Source organism: Anolis sagrei, chromosome 3 (assembly GCF_037176765.1).
Source record: "Anolis sagrei isolate rAnoSag1 chromosome 3, rAnoSag1.mat, whole genome shotgun sequence".
NCBI classification, from domain to species: Eukaryota; Metazoa; Chordata; class Lepidosauria; order Squamata; family Dactyloidae; genus Anolis; species Anolis sagrei.
In genome coordinates this window covers 159,018,355-159,037,278 of record NC_090023.1, presented here as the reverse complement: position 1 = coordinate 159,037,278, position 18,924 = coordinate 159,018,355, and the positions used below count along the sequence as shown (strand labels likewise).

At 41.1% G+C, this 18,924-nt stretch overlaps 1 protein-coding gene across 1 annotated transcript in view; it reads right to left on the bottom strand.

Annotated features, from left to right (window-relative positions):
• Positions 1-18,924, bottom strand: part of CHAT (choline O-acetyltransferase) — a 99,760-nt gene that overhangs the window by 41,260 nt on the left and 39,576 nt on the right. Inside the window, exons 5-9 of the mRNA XM_060769000.2 lie at positions 15,552-15,605; positions 10,445-10,625; positions 6,233-6,410; positions 3,413-3,582; positions 52-152 (exon numbers count right to left, since the gene is read on the bottom strand). Coding sequence (XP_060624983.2) covers positions 52-152; positions 3,413-3,582; positions 6,233-6,410; positions 10,445-10,625; positions 15,552-15,605 — 684 coding nt within the window. The remainder of the gene's footprint in view (positions 1-51; positions 153-3,412; positions 3,583-6,232; positions 6,411-10,444; positions 10,626-15,551; positions 15,606-18,924) is intronic.

Here is an 18,924-nt window from a genome sequence, read left to right as displayed (position 1 = left end):
GAATTGAAAGTGATATATTTTTTAGTCAGAGACAATTGGGGGATCACTTACATGTGTTTGAGTAGATGCTCAATGCACTGCACCAGGACGATCCCTTCGAAAGGGGAATGTTCACACACTGTTCCACAGACTCCATCTCTTCCCACAACAAACTGAGGAAATACATGTTCACAAAAATAATGCATGAATCCAATATCATTGGAATTTGAAGTACTAGCAAAATATCTGTTGTCACAGCTGATGAACAAATGTGTGGAATTGTTGAAGGCTTTCATGGCCGGAATCACTGGGTTGTTGTAGGTTTTTTCGGGCTATATGGCTATGGTCCTAGAGGAGAGAATGCCTCTAGACCATGGCCATATACCCCGAAAAACCTACAACAGCCCAAATGTGTGGAAGATCATAGGAAGAGCCCCTTTGGATCAGGCCAAAAGCCTATTCAGTCCATCTCACCTGATACCTATGGAAAGTCCACAAGCATTACACTCATATTCACACTCCCCAGAACCTGATTGTCAAAAGCATGTTAATCTGATATTGGAGAAAAAGCAGACTAGACAGACAGACAGACAGACAGGTGATAGATAAGCTGCCAGTCACTGTTAGATCCCTTTCCTGTGAGTCGGTACAATTCCCCCTAAAACCATCCAAAATGTGCAGCCTTCAACATGAGTCATCACTAGAAAGCATGAGCACCTCACTATCAAGAGTTAGACTGAAGGTAAATAATGCCATGGTTTCAAGAAGTGAAGTAGACAGATACGAGGTATGACTCCATAGCTTTTAAGACAGGGGAAGCAATCATGCAGTTTTTTGGACCTCCTCAGTTCTCCTGGACACTCGGCGCCCACCACATTTTTTCCTTAAAAAAATATTTAAATAAAAATAACAAATAACCCATAGTGAACAGTTTGCAAAATTGTTTCTTACTGTTCTGTTCCCATTCCAAACCAGCAAGAGCCCTCCTCCCAGATCCAATAACAATGCAAAGTGATGCATTCCCACTTTTGGTAACGAGAAATGGATCTCCAGAAGCTTCCAAAACAAGTCATTGCAGCCCCTTCAGGTTTGAGTATGTCTGTGCCAGTGTAATCATTGGAGGTACTGAGTTCCATGAACATATTGAACAAAACATAGGCAAACAAGCTGTATTAGGCAGTTAGAAACATCTGCTTGCTAAAAAGTAATAAACTTCAATACAATCTAAGCCCAAGTTTCCAACCATTATGAGGTCAGTTCTGACAGAGAGTTCTGACTAAGGTCAGTTCTATGCTAAGTCAGTATCCTCTTGGTGGAATGTCCTGGCTGAAGAGCAGGAAACATGTACCAAATCATCAATGAGGAGAAAAATTAAACTCTGTAGAGCTGTAAAATTTGCTAAACAAGAAGAAAGCTAAATGTATTTGTATCTTTTTTGGATCCAGAAGATTGGAAGGTTTAGGAATAATAGTTCTCCAAAGGTTGCCTTTCCAGTTCTGGACAGCTCAGCACAACTTTCTACAGCCCCATCCCTAGGCTGAGCTAAAACCACCAGATATTAGGGGTGTTCACAATTGTGTTTTTGTTTGCCGGATTTGGAGGATTCGGCAGATTCGGTTACCAAATCCATGAAAATGAGCCAGACTTAGCTGTTACAGATCACAACAGCCACATATTTTCAGCTAATGGAGGCTAATAGGGAACAATGGGGCTGAGCGGCACTCTACCTGATGTGGAGGTATCTGGGGGGGGGGGGGGGGGGCTTCAGAATCTCTGGGTTGTTGTAGGTTTTAGCGGGCTATAGAACATGGCCATATAGCACGCTAAAACCTACAACAACCCAGAGTGCATATCCTCTCTAATTTTGCTTTTGAAGGAAGCAGTAAGTAATTTTTAACAGTTTTTGTATCAATATAAGAAAATCTTTTAAAATTGCAGTTTTCAAAAACTATTCACAGTTTGGGAGTTTTCTGTGCAAAAACCAATATGTGCTTTTGTGTGCGCAGAAAATGGCATTTGTTTGCACAGGAATCTTGTTTTCTGTGATAATGCTCAAGATGAGAGAATTTTCCTGTTCAGAGTTTACAGATTCTCTTTTCAACTGTGGACTGAGAATTTTTGCATATTTCCATGACTTCATCAGGTGGGTTTTTCCAGCAATTTTACACTGGTCTCTGCTTCTTTTAACCAATTTTATGGCCACCAATGCATCTCTTCACATGATGCATGAGTGGCCACACCCCCTTTTGCCCTCTTTCGAAATGTTTGTGGCATTCTGCATCAGCCACATCAAATTTCTATCTCACAGGCAGCATCCATGATGTAGGTAAGTTTTCTGTAATTTTCTACCTTTCCCTCCACCATTTTCATGCTTCCCCCATCTGATGAGGGAAACCAATGGGGTAATAATAATAATAACAATTATTATTATTATTATTATTATTATTATTATTATTATTATTACTATTTCATTTTCGTGCCCAGCCACCATCTCCCTGAAGGGACTCGGGGTGACTTACATGTGGGACAAAATGTTCATAAAACATAAAAACACAATAAAATAGAATAGGGTAGCGATTTCTCCACCCTCACATGGGAAGGAGGAGGGTGGCTACATGGCTCATGGGTGGCTTGAGTTGCTTCGCAGCCTTCCTCTAGCTCCCAAAAGTGTGTGTGTATGTGTTGAAGAAAAACCTTATGATGGTAATTACGTACAACTGGTAATGTAGGTCAACCAGCAAGCTTGGACCACACCCAATGTGGTATATCTGTATGGTTTTTTTTTTTAAGAATACAGTGTGGGTGTTGGAGAGTTTTAGGAGAGTTTTTTCTCTGAGGAGAGCTATGATCAAAGGCTTTGCTCTGGGGAGCAGCATGGAGAAGCTACTCTGAAGGAGACTATGGTGGAATAGCTATTTACTCAAGGTTTATTTTGCTCTCTCATTTGATGTAAGATGAAGATGCCTTATTTTGTGTTACTTACAAGGACTATGTAAGTTTCTTGCACTGTTTGATTTTTGTATTCAACATTGCAAGTTTATGTTTCATCTCTGCTGAGTAAAGAGTAAAGATTTTTCTGTTCATTTTTCGTCTTGTCTGTGCGTCTATTACATTTGGACTGGGCACTGGGTAAAATCCGTTGCTATGCAACAATGAGGTCCCTAGTTAACCAATATGGAAGGACATATGATTCCCACTGATATCCTATGAATCTGTGTGTCTTTTTTCTATCTACCCACCCATCTATCCAACCATCCCCTAACTTACCCATTCATCTACCTACCTATCCACTTTTCATATGACTGGTATATCTGTTGGTGATTTTCCCTTGTCTGAAGGTATGGGAAACATCTAAATGTGTATTAGTAACAATGATTTGACATGATCCTGCTTACTTCATATGAACCTATGAACACTGATGGCCCCATCTTACCTGCATGGGTTTATCATACCAACGATTGGCACCATTTTTATTGTAACCTCCTCCATGTAGAAGTTGCAATGCCATGCTGGTATCATTGAGTTCCTCCCCACTTGGGCTATCAAGGCAAACTAAGCATAGGCTTCGTTCAATCATGTCAAGTGAATCTCGGTTTGTAGAATCTGAAAGGAGAGAAAAGGAACATTTGGTGCAATGACTTATTCCCTTGTTAGAGCCTCCTCCAAAGTAAGATATCATTATGTTTTAATCTCAGTTTTCTGAAAAGTAACAATGTAGACATACGAACATTCTACAAACACTTGTTTCCTTGTGATGAGCTCATTTGAATCTTCTCTCATTGTCATACATATGGTTTATTTTACACACATGAAGAGAATAAAAGGTTACTACATTAAAATCCCAGGTAGTCCCTTAGTAGGGGGTGCCATACCAGGATTCTTGAAGAGAGTATTTCAATTCACTTGAGATCTTTTTAAATCTTCCTGTTGGGTTATACAGAGAAATTACTTGCTTCCTTCTCCACATATCTTGGGAATGAAGAAGAAGAAGAAGAAGAACTTTATTTTTCTACCCCGCCTCCATCTCCCTGAAGGGACTTGGGACGGCTTACATGGGGCCCAACCCCATGCAGAATACAATTAAAATAAAGCAATAACAATTAAAACAGCATAAAAATAGCATAAAACAAGATAACAAAAATAGCTAGCAACAACAGTAACAGCAGACTAATTTTGGAGGGGGGGGGGGAGGAAAACCACTATGTGAACTAGTTAAAGGATAAAGTGGTTTAGTAAGGTAGATGACAATGTATAACGGCATAGGAAAAATCATGGAAACAGAGCAAATTAACAGGATCACTTAATATAATATAGGACATCAGATTCAAGTCATGATACAGGCCATTTGTCATAGGAGTCGTCAATTGAAAGCACAACGAAACATCCACGTCTTTAATTCTTTAAGGAATATGGCTAGGGAGGGTGCCAGCCTAATCTCCCTGGAGAGGGAGTTCCAGAGACGGGGGGCCACCACCGAGAATGCCCTCTCTCTCGTCCCCACCAATCGTGCCTGAGATGGGGGCGGGAGCAAGAGAAGGGCATCCCCGGAAGATCAATCAGATATCAATCAGAATGGAATTATCTTTGGACTGCATAAGTCTTCAAATGTAGCGGTTCTCAAATCAAAGATTATATACATAAATGTCTAGGCATAGGAGAGCTGCATACTTTTTTTTTTAGTTTAGAGTAAATTATAACTAAAATGAATGTAAAATGTCTGTGTGTCTGTTTTTCAAATGGTAGACTGATACAGAAATGTTGAAGGCTGGAAATATGACCTAAGATAAGCAAAATGGTATTGGATCAGAATTAGATGCATTCATCCATCTGATGAAAAAGTGAAGCTGTTTCTGGATGCGTGTGCACCTTTAAGTTCTTTGCTAACTTATGGTAATCTCATTAATTTTATATGGTTTTATTAGGCAAGGAGTAGATAGTTTTTTACCCGTTTCTTCCTCTAAAATATAACCTAGAGCATCTGCTTTCATTACTGATAGCATCCCACCCAAGTACTAACCAAGATTATTATTATTATTATGATTAAACTTTATTTGTACCCCGCTAGCATCTCCCGAAGGACTTGATGCGGCTTACAAAGGCCAAGGCCTCAAACACAACATAACAATACAAAACCCAAGGCAAATTAAAAACAATTGAAGCAATATAACAACAAGCAATAAACAATACACTAAGGCACAATGAAACTGGGCCTGGCCAAATTAATGGGTACAGGATTAAAAGTGCTGATGTGACAGGTGGAATATAAGGCTTATAGGGCAAGTGCACTGTGCCGCGTGCGGCAATCTTAGTTCTAATAAAGTGCTTATGGGACTTGGTATTGGAGATTTCCTATTTTGGGAAGGCACATCGGAACAGCCAGGTCTTCAAGTTCTTTCTAAAGACTGCCAGGGTAGGGGCCTGTCTAAGATCTTTGGGGAGGGTGTTCCAGAGTCGGGGGGCCACCACAGAAAAGACCCTGTCTCGTGTCCCCACCAAACGCGCTTGCGACGCAGGCGGGATCACGAGCAGGGCCTCTCCAGATGACCGAAGTGAACACGTGGGTTCGTAAACGGAGATGCGGTCACGCAGGTAGGATGGTCCCAAACCGTTCAGGGCTTTGTAGGTAAGCACCTGCACCTTAAATTGGGCTCAGAAAATAAGACCGTCCCTGCTTAATTTCCAAGATGAGGCATAATCGCCTTTTGGATAATTAGGTCCCTTTTGGGTGTAACACTTTAGAATATATGTGGAGGTTCACATGATTATTTTCAATCCCTTATCAAGAATAAGACTACTATGCATTAAAAAAAACCTTGCATTTGAGATGCGACTAGACTTCTTAATCCTAAGATTTATTTTGTATGAGCAAGACATTTATTTTAACAAAGAAGGATTCAGTTGGGTGAATTCCTTCCCCTTCCACCCATGTAAAGTAAAGTAGTGCAGCCTAAAGGCAGCTTTCCAACTGATTTTTTGCTTATAAGAAATGATTCTCTTATTTCCCTCCTGAGGATCCCTTTATTTGAGTGAGGAGCGTTGTTCATGCAAAATGAAGAGGTTATGAAACCTTACATTTGTATGCTCACAATGTACACTTAATGCCTTTAATTTTTGTGCTGTGATCCAGATTTTATGGCCTTTGTTAACCGTTGGCGCAACAAATTAAACTGCACTTTAGAAGGAAATGATCTTTCTGACTCATGAAGAATGGCAGAGACTGAGTACAGAGATGGTTTGATTTGCTTGTTCTGACCTTCCACAAGGATTGTCCGGGCATCTGCCCACTCTGTCCGTCCATCAGATGTTAAGAGACCAATTGGAGGCAGTCTCTCTTCTTCGTTCTCTGACATTTTGATTATTTTCCGTAACTGGGTAAACAGATCCCCTTCGCTGAGACGGCGGAAATTAATGACAACATCCAAAACAAAAAACTGCAAAAAAAAAGTGGAGAAATTAAAAAGAATGGTTAGAAGTTTAAAATACAAAATGGAAGAAAAAGTCTGTTGGATTTCCAAATATGCACAATCTTATTGAATGCCACATGTATTTATGTGTCTTAGGACCTCATCACATAAGAGGGAGCCCCCGGTGGCACAGTGGGTTAAATCCCTGTGCCGGCAGGACAGGGCGCAGGTTCGAATCCGGGGAGAGGCGGATGAGCTCCCTCTATCAGCTCCAGCTCCTCATGCAGGGACATGAGAGAAGCCTCCCACAAGGATGATAAAAACATCAAGTCATCCGGGCGTCCCCTGGGAAACGTCCTTGCAGACGGCCAATTCTCTCACACCAGAAGCGACTTGCAGTTTCTCAAGTCGCTCCTGACATGACCAAAAAAAATCAGATAAGAGAAATTCAGTGTCCTAGGATGCTTTTGCCCCAGTTGACCCATGGAGCCCAATGCTGCCTATCACACAATGTAGCCTCACTTCCAACAGGTCTCCGTGAGTCAACTGGTGTGGCAACATCATAGGACACTGCGCCACCAACATGAGAGCCTCCCCATGTTCCATTTGAAACAATTAGGCTAGTGCGGGGGGAAGCTGCATGGTGACGCTTCCTCGTGTGTGATGGGGAAGTGTCAGCTAGTGGCAAGGCAGGGTGCCAGGATTGCCCCTCTGCACCCCCCCCCCATTTGCCTTAGAGGCTGGTAAATTGGAACACTGAACCTCATCAATGTGATGAAATCCTTACTCAGGCATATCACAACCAAACCAATTTGAAAATGTTCAAAATAAGAGGAATCCATTGGTGTAAAAGAAGGTTTGTTGGTGTTCAATCAATACAGTCAATATTTAACAGCAAGGAAAGCCCTTCTCTTCATCCAAGAACTGTAAGTTCTTAACCCACGAGAATTTTGCTTTGGAGGCCACCATATCTAACAGATGTATATTTATTTATTTATTTAGTTTATTAAGAGCAAAAGTATATACATACTTTCCCACTTTGGAAGGAAGCCATAGATACAGGTGAAAGCATGATTTCATATACTGTCCTCACACAACCATGGAGAGGAGGTTCTTGTGCACAGAAACCACATTTCCCATCCCATCCCTCATGACTGAGCTGACAAGTGGGAGTGTGGAAACTGACTCAATCTGACAAGAAATGTTTGATCTCATTCTTTCATTTCCTGGAATGCCTGCCAAGGTGAATAGTTTAATGAGGCCTCTCAGCAATATTGTCTAGTCTGCTCTATGTAGATAGATACCCATGACAGTTCCCTCTGGTAGCTACTGCTATGCTTAACATGACAAGGTTTCGTGACAAAGCTTTCCTTGGACTATGTTAAAACAGGTTGTGTTGCATAGACATCCACCAAAACAAAGCAGCAAAGGTTTATATTTTTTGGCATGGAAAGACAGTATGTTGAGGAGAAACAGGCTACATAATGACTATGTGCTTGTTATGCCAGTTTGTATGAATGCACAACTTGAGGTCTTCTAGATGTTTGGGACTCCAACTCTTAAAAGCCCTAGCTAACTTTTCCAATGGTCAGGAATCCTGGGAGCTGAAGTCCAAAACACATGGAGGGCCACAGGTTGTGCAGGCCTGCTTTAACATGCAATCCTTTAGCTAGAGTTTGAAGTCCAGCTTCATTGTTTTAAGAGTCCCTTCATATGCTACCTTCACATCTGCTAACGTTCCCCCTTCCTATCCTCTCAATTGGTTTTTCCCTTTGTCAGCAGGGCTTTTCAACTTGCCAAATGCAGCAAGAAGTGGGGAGAAGATTGCTGGGGAGAAGCATGGGATGAGATGGTTAAAAAGACTTTTCTGACTCTTTGCGGCAAAACGGACTTGTTGTATTCCTTCAAGTTGTTTCCAACTTATGGTGATCTTAATGCAAATCCATAAGGCTAAGAGAGTGTGACTCATCCAAGGTTACCCAGTGTGTTTTCAGGGCTGAACAGATATTTAAGTGAAGAAAAAGAATGTTATTTTTCTACCCCGCCTCCATCTCCCCGAGGGGACTCAGGGCGGCTTACATGGGGCCAAGCCCAAGGCAACATACATTTAAAAACTATACAATAACATATTAAAATAGCATAAAAACAGCATAAACAATAATAAACACACATCCTAAGCAACAACAGACTCATATTTGGGAGGGGAGGGGGCCAATATGCAAAACTAGTTAAAGGAAAGGCTGGTCAATAAGGTGGATAGAACAAATAGTAGCATAGAAATAGAGCAATTAAACAGGATCAATTCAGCTTAGCTTAAAAACGTAGTAATCAAATATAGGAATTTTGATTCAGATCATGGGTAGAGATCATTTGTCAAGGAAGTCGTCAGTCGAATGCACGACGGAACATCCATGTCTTTAAAGTGTCCTTCTCCAGAGTCATTGTTCAACTCTCAAACCATATGCTATGCTGGTTCACTACATATAGGATTAGGACCCCATAATGGCCAATATTCTAGAGATGGACATACAGAGCATAAGTGTTCTATATACAGAACACTACATGCCTGTGTCACAATCCCTAGGACTCACTATTCCACTGCAAAAGTCTTCCCATTGTCATTCTGCTGCTGGTAGAGAATGGAAGGGATTAGATAATTCTCTGGCTATTTCCCCTAGAGCTGAATATAGACTGAAGATATCTTTTGCCAAGATCTGCTACAGTCTTCCGGAGCTCTCTGCAGATGATGTCACCAATCTGCATTTGATAGTGGGAACATACTTCTACTTTCCCATATCTATTTTCCCTACCAACAATGGAGTGGTCATTGACTGCAGATATCACAGCAACATGGTGAGTTGGAGGGGATTGGGTGTTTATGGAGGAAGAAAGGGAGTATTAACTTCTACAACAACTAAATTAAGTATCTGTAAGTGCAAGGTGGAATCTGTATGCTACTAACAGAATGCTGGCCCATATCTCTATTTTATCAAATTTAAGGTAATTTACAGAAACTCCCAAGTGAATTCTCCATATGCGCAAAAGCAATCCAAACATTCATATATTGGGCAGGGAACATTTGGCCTTCCAAACTTTTCATTATGGGAAAGACTAGCTGGGGCTGCTGGGAACTGCAGTTCACCAATGGAATCATGGTGAAGGCTTCTCCAGAACTACAGGACTTTGTCAGTGAAAACCACACAAAAGGGAAACTGGAAGGCCTGGCATGGGAAAATAAAGCTACTGACCTCGTATATGTGCCTTCAAGCCCCCTGTTGACATATGGAAAGCGCATGAATTTCATAGAATTTTCTTAGATAAGGAATACTTGGAGGTAATTTTGCTAGTTACTTCTTCTGAAATATAGCCTATAGCATTTGGTATTTGAGGGCGGTTTCGTATCCAAGCACTGACTAGGGATGACTCTGCTTAGCTCACACGATCAGCTGGGATCTGATGCTTTCAGAGTATTTAGACCATTTATTGACTTAGTGCTAATTTTCTTTTTAAATGTTTATACCAAGCAAAACTTCCTCCTAGAAGATATTTTGTTAAGCAAAATGCTATTTGAGTGGAAAAGACCATCATTCTACTCACATCGTGTCAAATTTCATGAAGGAGGAGAATCCAGAGCAGTGGTTCTCAACCTAGGGTCCCCAGATGTTTTTGGCCTACAACTCCCAGAAATCCCAGCCAGTTCACCAGCTGTTAGGATTTCTGGGAGTTGTAGGCCAAAAACATCTGGGGACCCCAGGTTGAGAACCACTGATCCAGAGGGTTTCTGCTTTGGGTAGGATGACATTGAAATGACAGTATTTAAGATACATAAACAATTTGAGCCATTATAGATGGTGGCTCCCATGTCAGTGGACAGAGCAATCTTCTCCAGGGTTTAGTTTGAACTTTATAGCAGCTATGCAAAGCAAGTAACCTATTTTGGCGTATGCAACCAAAATGTATGGAGACTAGCAACTCCGTTGTATTTAGGACATTGAGGGCAAGTGTCAATCATTTTCGAATTCAAGTTTTGAAAGGATTGTGCAAGATCAATATTCACACACCTGATTATTACAAGCAACAATAATATGTTCTGGTTCAGGCATGACATTGCTTTTCTGCGCCACGAGGGTATCTTTGGTATGTCCTGGAAGACGATAGGAAGAAAAGAGTCCATAGTATTGCTTCATACAGAGAGGATGACCAGACAGCTGTCCACGAGCAAAATCAACAGGTATAGCATGGCTGGAGGGACAGAACGAGAGAGACAAAGCAAGAGAGAGAAAGAGAAAAAGTAGACAGAAGGGAAAAGAAATCTAATCTGTCCTTTGTTCTGTTTGCAATTAGATTAGATACACAACACTACAAGCATCATACTAAAATTAGGATTTTCACACCAAAACTGAAAATCATGATTCTAAACATGCCTTATATAAACCTATTACACAACTACATTTGCATTCAGTGGATGGACACTGGAAAAGCAAACATGAATGCATGCAAAACAAGGAATGAAGCATGATACATTTTCGCACCACTCTCCTTCAATACACTCCACAGCTCAAAGCACACATATATTGTCATGTGCTGAAGAGGTCCCACTCCCAGGCAAGGTCATGGCCTTTTATTGGAGGGGGTCATATGTGTTTACATAGAGTTTGGCTGAAGCACATCTTGAGACAGGTATGTTAGAAATAGCAACAATACCTGTAAGGTAACTTTTGTGATAATAAGGACATAACACTCCCCCTTATTGTGAGAAAACGTAATTATTACTAATGTCATTCGTTTTTTATGTAACAAAAACTTTATTTGTTACTATAAAATGTTGCTTTGGAGCCTACCTTTGGCTTTGGTGGTCCACTTTCTTGTTACATCCCGAATAGATTACTGCAACACACTCTACGTGGGGTTGCCTTTGAAGACTGTTCGGAAACTTCAATTAGTCCAACGGGTGGCAGCCAGACTACTCACTGGAGTGTCATACAGGGAACATACCACCCCTCTGCTATGCCAGCTCCACTGGCTGCCGATCCAATTCCGAGCACAATTCAAAGTGCTGGTTTTGACCTACAAAACCCTATATGGCTCCGGCCCAGCGTATCTGTCCGAACGCATCTCCCTCTACGTTCCGCCTCGGAGCTTAAGATCCTCTGGGGAGGCCCTGCTCTCAACCCCACCTTTATCACAAGTTAGGTAGGTGGGGACGAGGAGCAGGGCCTTCTCAGTGGTGGCCCCTCACCTGTGGAATTAGCTCCCTGGGGAAATTAGGTCATCAACATCCCTCCTCTCTTTCAGAAGGAAACTAAAAACATGGATATGGGACCAGGCCTTTGGGTAATCTGGCAGATAGATAAAGGACAATGACGACTAGAGTTGGATAGGATTATGACAATGTGGAATGAACTTACGGATTTTGAACTTGGCGAAATGTTGAACACTAGATTGGCTTTTATTAGTTGTTATTGGATAATTGGATTGTTTTAACTTTTTATAATTGTTGTTGCTATGTATTTTATCTTACTATGTGTATTGCTGGTATCGAATTGTGCCTTTTGTAAGTCGCCCTGAGTCCCCCCTCGGGGGTTGAGAAGGGCGTGGTAGAAATGCTCGAAATAAATAAATAAATAAATAAATATATTGTGTCGAGACACATTTTTAAAAATTATGATAATAAGGTAATGCATTAATAACATATTATCAATATAGTCGTTAAAAAGTAACAGTAAAAAGCAATAGATTTTTTAAAATGTTAGAATATTGCTCATTAAAAATAAAAAATGAATTTCCAAGCTTTGTGCTGAAGTCATTATATAAGTACCTCAGCAGACAAAACAAACAGGTCTAATGGGCTGTCTGGATTCTTAATTCTTGGAATCTGGACAAGAATGCTTGAGATTTCCATAAAAAGAACAAAATATATAATAACCCACACCTAACTTTTGGCATAATTTTTTTCTTGAAAGAGGCTTCCACACAGCTTACATGTGCAAAACATTGGACATTCCACAACTTTATGTCTTCAGTATATCATTTAATTACACGTATTTACATGAGTCTAATGCTCCATTGAATCTAGTGTGCATGTCAATTTTCAAAACCTTGAAACCCCAAAAAGTATTACACAAATCTAATGCACACTCTAATTTTGGAAAGGAAATTTAGTCAAAAAAAGGTAAGTATTCAATTCGAGTAAATACTCTATTTGATTATGTTCTTATTTTAATTCTGTTTTTGTTTGATGGATTATTTGCTTATTGTTTTACTAGCTGTCCCCTGCCATGCGTTCCTGTGGACCGCATGGGGATTCTGTGTGGGAGGTTTGGCTCTGTGATTGTAGGTGAACTATAAATCCCAGCAACTACCACTCCCAAATGTCAAGATTCTATTTTCCCCAAACTCCAACAGTATTCACATTTGGGCATATTGAATATTTGTGTAGAGTTTGGTCCAGATCCATCATGGCTTGAGTCCACTGTGCTCTCTGGATGTAGGTGAACTACAACTCCAAAACCAAAGGACACTGCCCACTAAACCCTTCCAGTATTTTCTGTTGGTCATGGGAAAACTGTGTGCCAAGTTTGGTTCAGTTCCATCATTGGTGAGGTTCAGAATACTCTTTGATTGTAAGTGAACTACAACTCCCAAATGACAAAATCATTTTTTGAGTGAAGGACATACATTGGGTTGTTAGGTGTCTTGTGTCCAAATTTGGTGTCAATTCGTCCAGTGGTTTTTGAGTTCTGTTAATATCACAAACGAACATTACATTTTTAATGTATTGTCAAAGGCTTTCATGGCCGGAATCCATGGGTGGTTGTAGGTTTTTACGGGCTATATGGCCATGTTCTGGAGGCAATTTTTCTTCTGACGTTTCGCCTGCATCTATGGCAAGCATCCTCAGAGGTAATGAGGTCTGTTGGAACTAGGAAAAATAGGTTTATATATCTGTGGAATGACCAGGGTGAGACAAAGGACTTTTGTTTGCTGGGGCTAGGTGTGAATGTTTCAGCTGATCACCTTGATTTGCATTCAATGGCTTGGAAGCGAATTACAGCAAAACAACAGAGGGGAAACAAACAGGCACATGAAATCACTCTCAACAAAAGATTCCCCTCAGGCGCTTCCAAGCCATTGAATGCAAATCAAGGTGATCAGCTGAAACATTCACACCTAGCCCCAGCAAACAAAAGTCCTTTGTCTCACCCTGGTCATTCCACAGATATATAAACCCATTTTTCCTAGTTCCAACAGACCTCATTACCTCTGAGGATGCTTTCCATAGATGCAGGCGAAACGTCAGGAGAAAAATTGCCTCCAGAACATGGCCATATAGCCCGGAAAAACCTACAACAACCCATTACATTTTTATTTATATAGATGGACATTTGGCCCCTTGTAAGCCTCTCCAAGTCCCTTTGGGGAGATGGTGGCAGGGTATAAAAATAAAGCTGTTGTTGTTTGTTGTTGTTGTTTGTTTGTTTGTTTGTTGTTGTTGTTGTTGTTGTTGTTAAATATGGTATTCTTCTGCCCATAACTCTAGATTATATTTTGACTTGACTTTTTTTCAAAAATGGTGGGATATTAGGAAGAAATTCCAATTGGATAATGCTGGATTTTCATTTAAATGAAACCTGGGCTATATGTAAAGCTTTATTTATTTAAGGAGGGTTATTCACTTGGTGAGAAAGAATGGCTACATATCTGGTCAGCTAGCAAGAAAAAAGATTTCTCCTTAGAATTGATGCATACAGCTATTTCTTAAGAAATATCACAGAATGACTAAGGTTACACAAAAGATTTTCTTTCTTTCTTTCTTTTTTTTTTTTTTTTAAAAAATGACTTCTGGAGTGCAAAAAATGCTTGACCAGTGAACTGGAATGATGAAGATGAATTGGATGGATTTAAAGCAGCCATGTAGGAACCATCTATTGTTGTGTGAAGGGATGCAAGAATATCACTCAGTGCGTAACCTGGAGGAATTATGAAAAGCCCTTCACATGCAAAAGGACTGAGCTGATACATTGCTGTTGGGTTGGCAGTCTGGTGTAACAAATGCTAAAATGCACAAACAGATGGCATGACATTTCTGCGATACGCTCTGGACTTGGCAAAGGAATAAAAAGTTGCCAGTTACCTATCGATTGATCTGTCTGTCTAGTTTATAGGTTTATGCTTGACTTTCAAACACATTATCAGGTCACTTCATCACCCCTTTGACTGATTTCCAGTTCAGTTATGGCCAATTCAGGCACTTACAATCCCTTGGTTGATCTCCACTGTGGGCATACTGGTGACCAGAAGTGAATTTCAGGGAAGCTTTTAGGCGGGAAGGTAACGGCGCTCCATGCAGTCATGCCGGCCACATGACCTTGGAGGTGTCTACGGACAACGCTGGCTCTTCGGCTTAGAAATGGAGATGAGCACCACACCCCAGAGTCAGACATGACTGGACTTAATGTCAGGGGACTACCTTTACCTTTACCTTTTAGAGCTTTAGTGTTGGGTTCAAAGAATAACTGTGTTTAAGGAACAAAGCGACCTTCTTGCAATCTGATTTGAGTTGAAAAGGAAGAGCTTTCTTTAGTCATCTTTGGAAAAATAATATTCATGGTTCAAGGGTAGGGTCGAAGGAGCCTGGAGAGGCTAAGGGTTGCAGAACCTTTTTGGGGAACATGCATAGTATGGGCCACGCAACTGTCTCTCTTGTGTGTATTCTCTATCACTTCTGTCGAGCCCTCGGTGGCGCAGTGGGTTAAACCCCTGTGCCGGCAGGACTGAAGACCGACAGGTCGCAGTTTCAAATCTGGGGAGAGGCGGATGAGCTCCCTCTATCACCTCCAGCTCCTCATCGGGGACATGAGAGAAGCTTCCCACAAGGGTGATAAAAACATCAAATCATCCAGGCGTCCCCTGGGCAACGTCCTTGCAGACGGCCAATTCTCTCATACCAGAAGCGACTTGCTGTTTCTCAAGTTGCTCCTGACACGATTTAAATCACTTCTGTTTACACGTTTTGGTTTTCAGTACAAAAAAATATCTCGAACAGCTCAATCTTCAGGTGAGATAGCATAGTCTGGTAAAAAAGGAACTGGTACACACATTCATATTTTCGTCTCTGCATGCTCATAACAAAACTCAGGTTTCGTTCACAAGAACCAAATTGCTTACGTGTCCAGCAGAGCTTTATAGTCAAGAACTCCAGAAATGAGATTTGCTGTAAACCTGCAAAATCAAAGACAAAAGCAGCATGGATTTCTTGTGATTCCACAGTTCTGCTCTACCTTTGAGGGTTTTAAAAAAATTGATCACATTGTGGACACAGCATAAGCTTATGAAAGTGTTGTTGTGGATCTGTTAGGACAAGGGTTCTCAAATTGTGCTCCTTTGGGGCTCCACAGGTGATAGTGAAGGGCTCCGTGGCACCATGCTCCTCTTTCCTCCTCCTTTCCTCCTCCTCTTTCCTCCTCCTGAGAAATGCAGGGAAATTAAACAGCAGTAGCCTTCTACCAGGTCACAGACCCCTTCTTCCTCACCTCCCTCACTGCCCAGACTATTTTTCTTGCCACCCAGACCCCCCCCCCCCCGCTTTTTTAAAATTCCAAAACTTTATTTCCCTCCCACTGCTCAGGGGGTACTTTGATTGTGTTTTTCTTACTTGGCAGAAGGGGATTGGACTGGATGGTCCCTGGGATCTTCCACTGAAATATTATAAAGTTTATGCTGATGAAAATTGTTCTTCATTTGAAATATTGTATTGCTCTTTCCTGACCCATTCCTGATATATTCCTGATACATTTTTGGGGGCTCCATGAGAAACTTTCACTTTAAAAAGTCTGTGTAGAATAGGTAATTTTTGTAAATAGTTAGACTTGCTAGGTTTGAAAATACTTTAAAAATGAATACATGTACTTAAGTATTTTCTGGAAAATAATAAAATACTTTTTTATATGTCTGGAAAATACTATAAACATTTTCTAGTATCATTGTTACAGTATAAATGTAATATTCTTGTCTTTTTGAATCCTCTCCAGATAATTTTTTGGACTTTATAGGGTCTATCCAAGATGCTGAACCTCTTTGGGAGGTGTGGAACCTTTGGGAAACAGGATCCCACAGTTCATATAGCATCTTTAAAGCTCAGTTTAAACCCTGGAACAAATACTCTGTAACAATGATATGGAACACACCAACTATCAGGTTATGAAGTATTTCCTCCTAATCCTCCTCCCCCTCCTTTTGTCCCTTGTATTATCATCTCCCTGACATATTTTCTTGTTTATATTTTCTTGTTTTTCTTGTCTCACCCCAATAGCTGTAATTTTTTAAAGTTTCCCAAACATCCATGGATCAGTGAAACATTCTGAAACTTGATGGGCTAAAGTGGTAAATGTGTTCTACCATTGTAGTAAGTCTCACCCCAATGGCTGTAAAAGTGAGGGAGAAAAGAGCCCCGGAAGTTTCCCCACTTGTGCAATTACTACAATGAAAAAATAACAAAATTTTATTACTCTCGTTATAGTAACAACATTTTCACGAACTATACTTTAGAAACACTTTAGAAATGAAACACCAATGCTCCTAATTTTGTAATGACTTTTGAAACAGGTATTAAATCAATCACACATGTCTATTCATTTGTAATTGCGATTGGGAATTGCGGACAACATTCCCAAGCTCTGAATCAGAGTTCCTCATGTCTCCATGCATCCATTAAAATGAGAGTTTAGTTAATAATGACTGGTAAGTTTCAACAATTTCAGAGGGTGATTTTTAAGCATGAAAAGTTTAGATTCAACTCAAGGGATGACCGGGGTATACGGTGGCAACCTGTGCTAGATGGGGTTGCACTCCCCCTGAAGTCCACAGGTCCGCAGTCTGGGGGTCCTCCTGGATTCTTCACTTATGTTTGAGGCTCAGGCGTCGGTGGTGGCCGGGAGGACCTTTGCACAACTAAGACTCATGCGCCAACTGCGACCGTACCTCAGGAAGGCCAAGGTGGTCCACGCCTTAGTCACCTCTAGATTGGATTACTGCAATGCACTGTACTTGGGGCTGCCCTTGAAAATGGCCTGGAAATTTCAGATGATCCAACCGGCGGCAGCCAGGTTGTTAACCGGGGTTGTTAAGCGGGGTCATCCCTCCTGTTTAAGGAGCTCCACTGGCTGCCATTCATCTACCGGACCCAATTCAAGGTGCAGGTTCTTACCTACAAAGCCCTGAACGATTTGGGACGCGCCTACCTGCGTGACCGCATCTCTGTATATGAACCCACATGATCTCTTCGATCATCCGGGAAGGCCCTGCTCTCGATCGCACCAGCATCGCAGGCACGATTGGTGGGGACAAGAGAGAGGGCCTTTCTGGTGGTGGCCCCTCGACTCTGGAACTCACTCCCTAAAGACATCAGACAGGCTCCAACTTTGGCAGTCTTCAGGAGGAAGTTGAAGACGTGGCTGTTCCAGTGTGCCTTCCCGGAATAATGATCCCATAGCACTTTGTCCTCCTAAGCACTTTACATTTTCTAAGTCTGCTCGTATGCCCTTTCAGAAATACCAGTATCACCTTCCGTTCATGTCCCAGCATATTTCCAATTTTAACTTTACATTTGGCCTCCCCTCTGTTTTTAATCGTGTGTTTTTGTATTGATAATGTTATTTATCTTATTGTATATGTTTTTTAATTGCTTGTATTATTGTTTTATTGCTTGTATTGTAGTTGTTTGGGCTCGGCCTTATGTAAACCACACCGAGTCCCTTGGGGAAATGGTAGCGGGGTACAAATAAAGTTAATAAATAATAAATAATAATAAATAAATGTATTTATTTCAGTGTTAATTCCAATCCACATAGTACTGGGTGTACACGTCTATTAAAAAGGCGTTAAGCCTGTTTATGAGTTCTTGAAGCCCGTTCCACTAATCAGCACCAGAAAAGGCAGTTTTCTGCAAGGAGATTTGGAAACTGGGCAGCTTTCCGGAATGTCTCTTCCTTTCCCTTTCTGCTCCCTGCTCGGTTCCCTCCAGGCTGTAGAGGAAGCACAGGGGATTTTCCCTTTGCAACACAAGCATACAAGATCTGGTGACATGATGTCAAGCTTTGCTCCAGTTCAACGAGTTGTAACTTTGGCAAAGCTGAAACTGTTCCCCCATTGATCCGATTCTCCCTGAAGATTGTTTGTAGAGGAAAGCATGTCATAAGCAACAAGAACAGCTTCATGTGTATTACAACCCCTAGGAACACTGTCAATTTATGTCTCTATAGAACGGCAAGTGCAGCCTACATATGCATGACCACTGACCTCTAGCTTTCCCACGGCAAAATACAGACACCTCCTTGTACCACCTATCCATACGATTTGATCCACAACAACTTAGTTGGACTGAAACACTGTACTTGTGCAAAGCAGATTTTAATCATTGCACAGTTTTGTTGATAAAGGTTGGTTACATAATAATACTTAAAAACCACAAACAGATGAATACCACACTCATCTCCAATAATGAATGATAATAATCCATCTTGTGAGAAAACCATTAACAGAC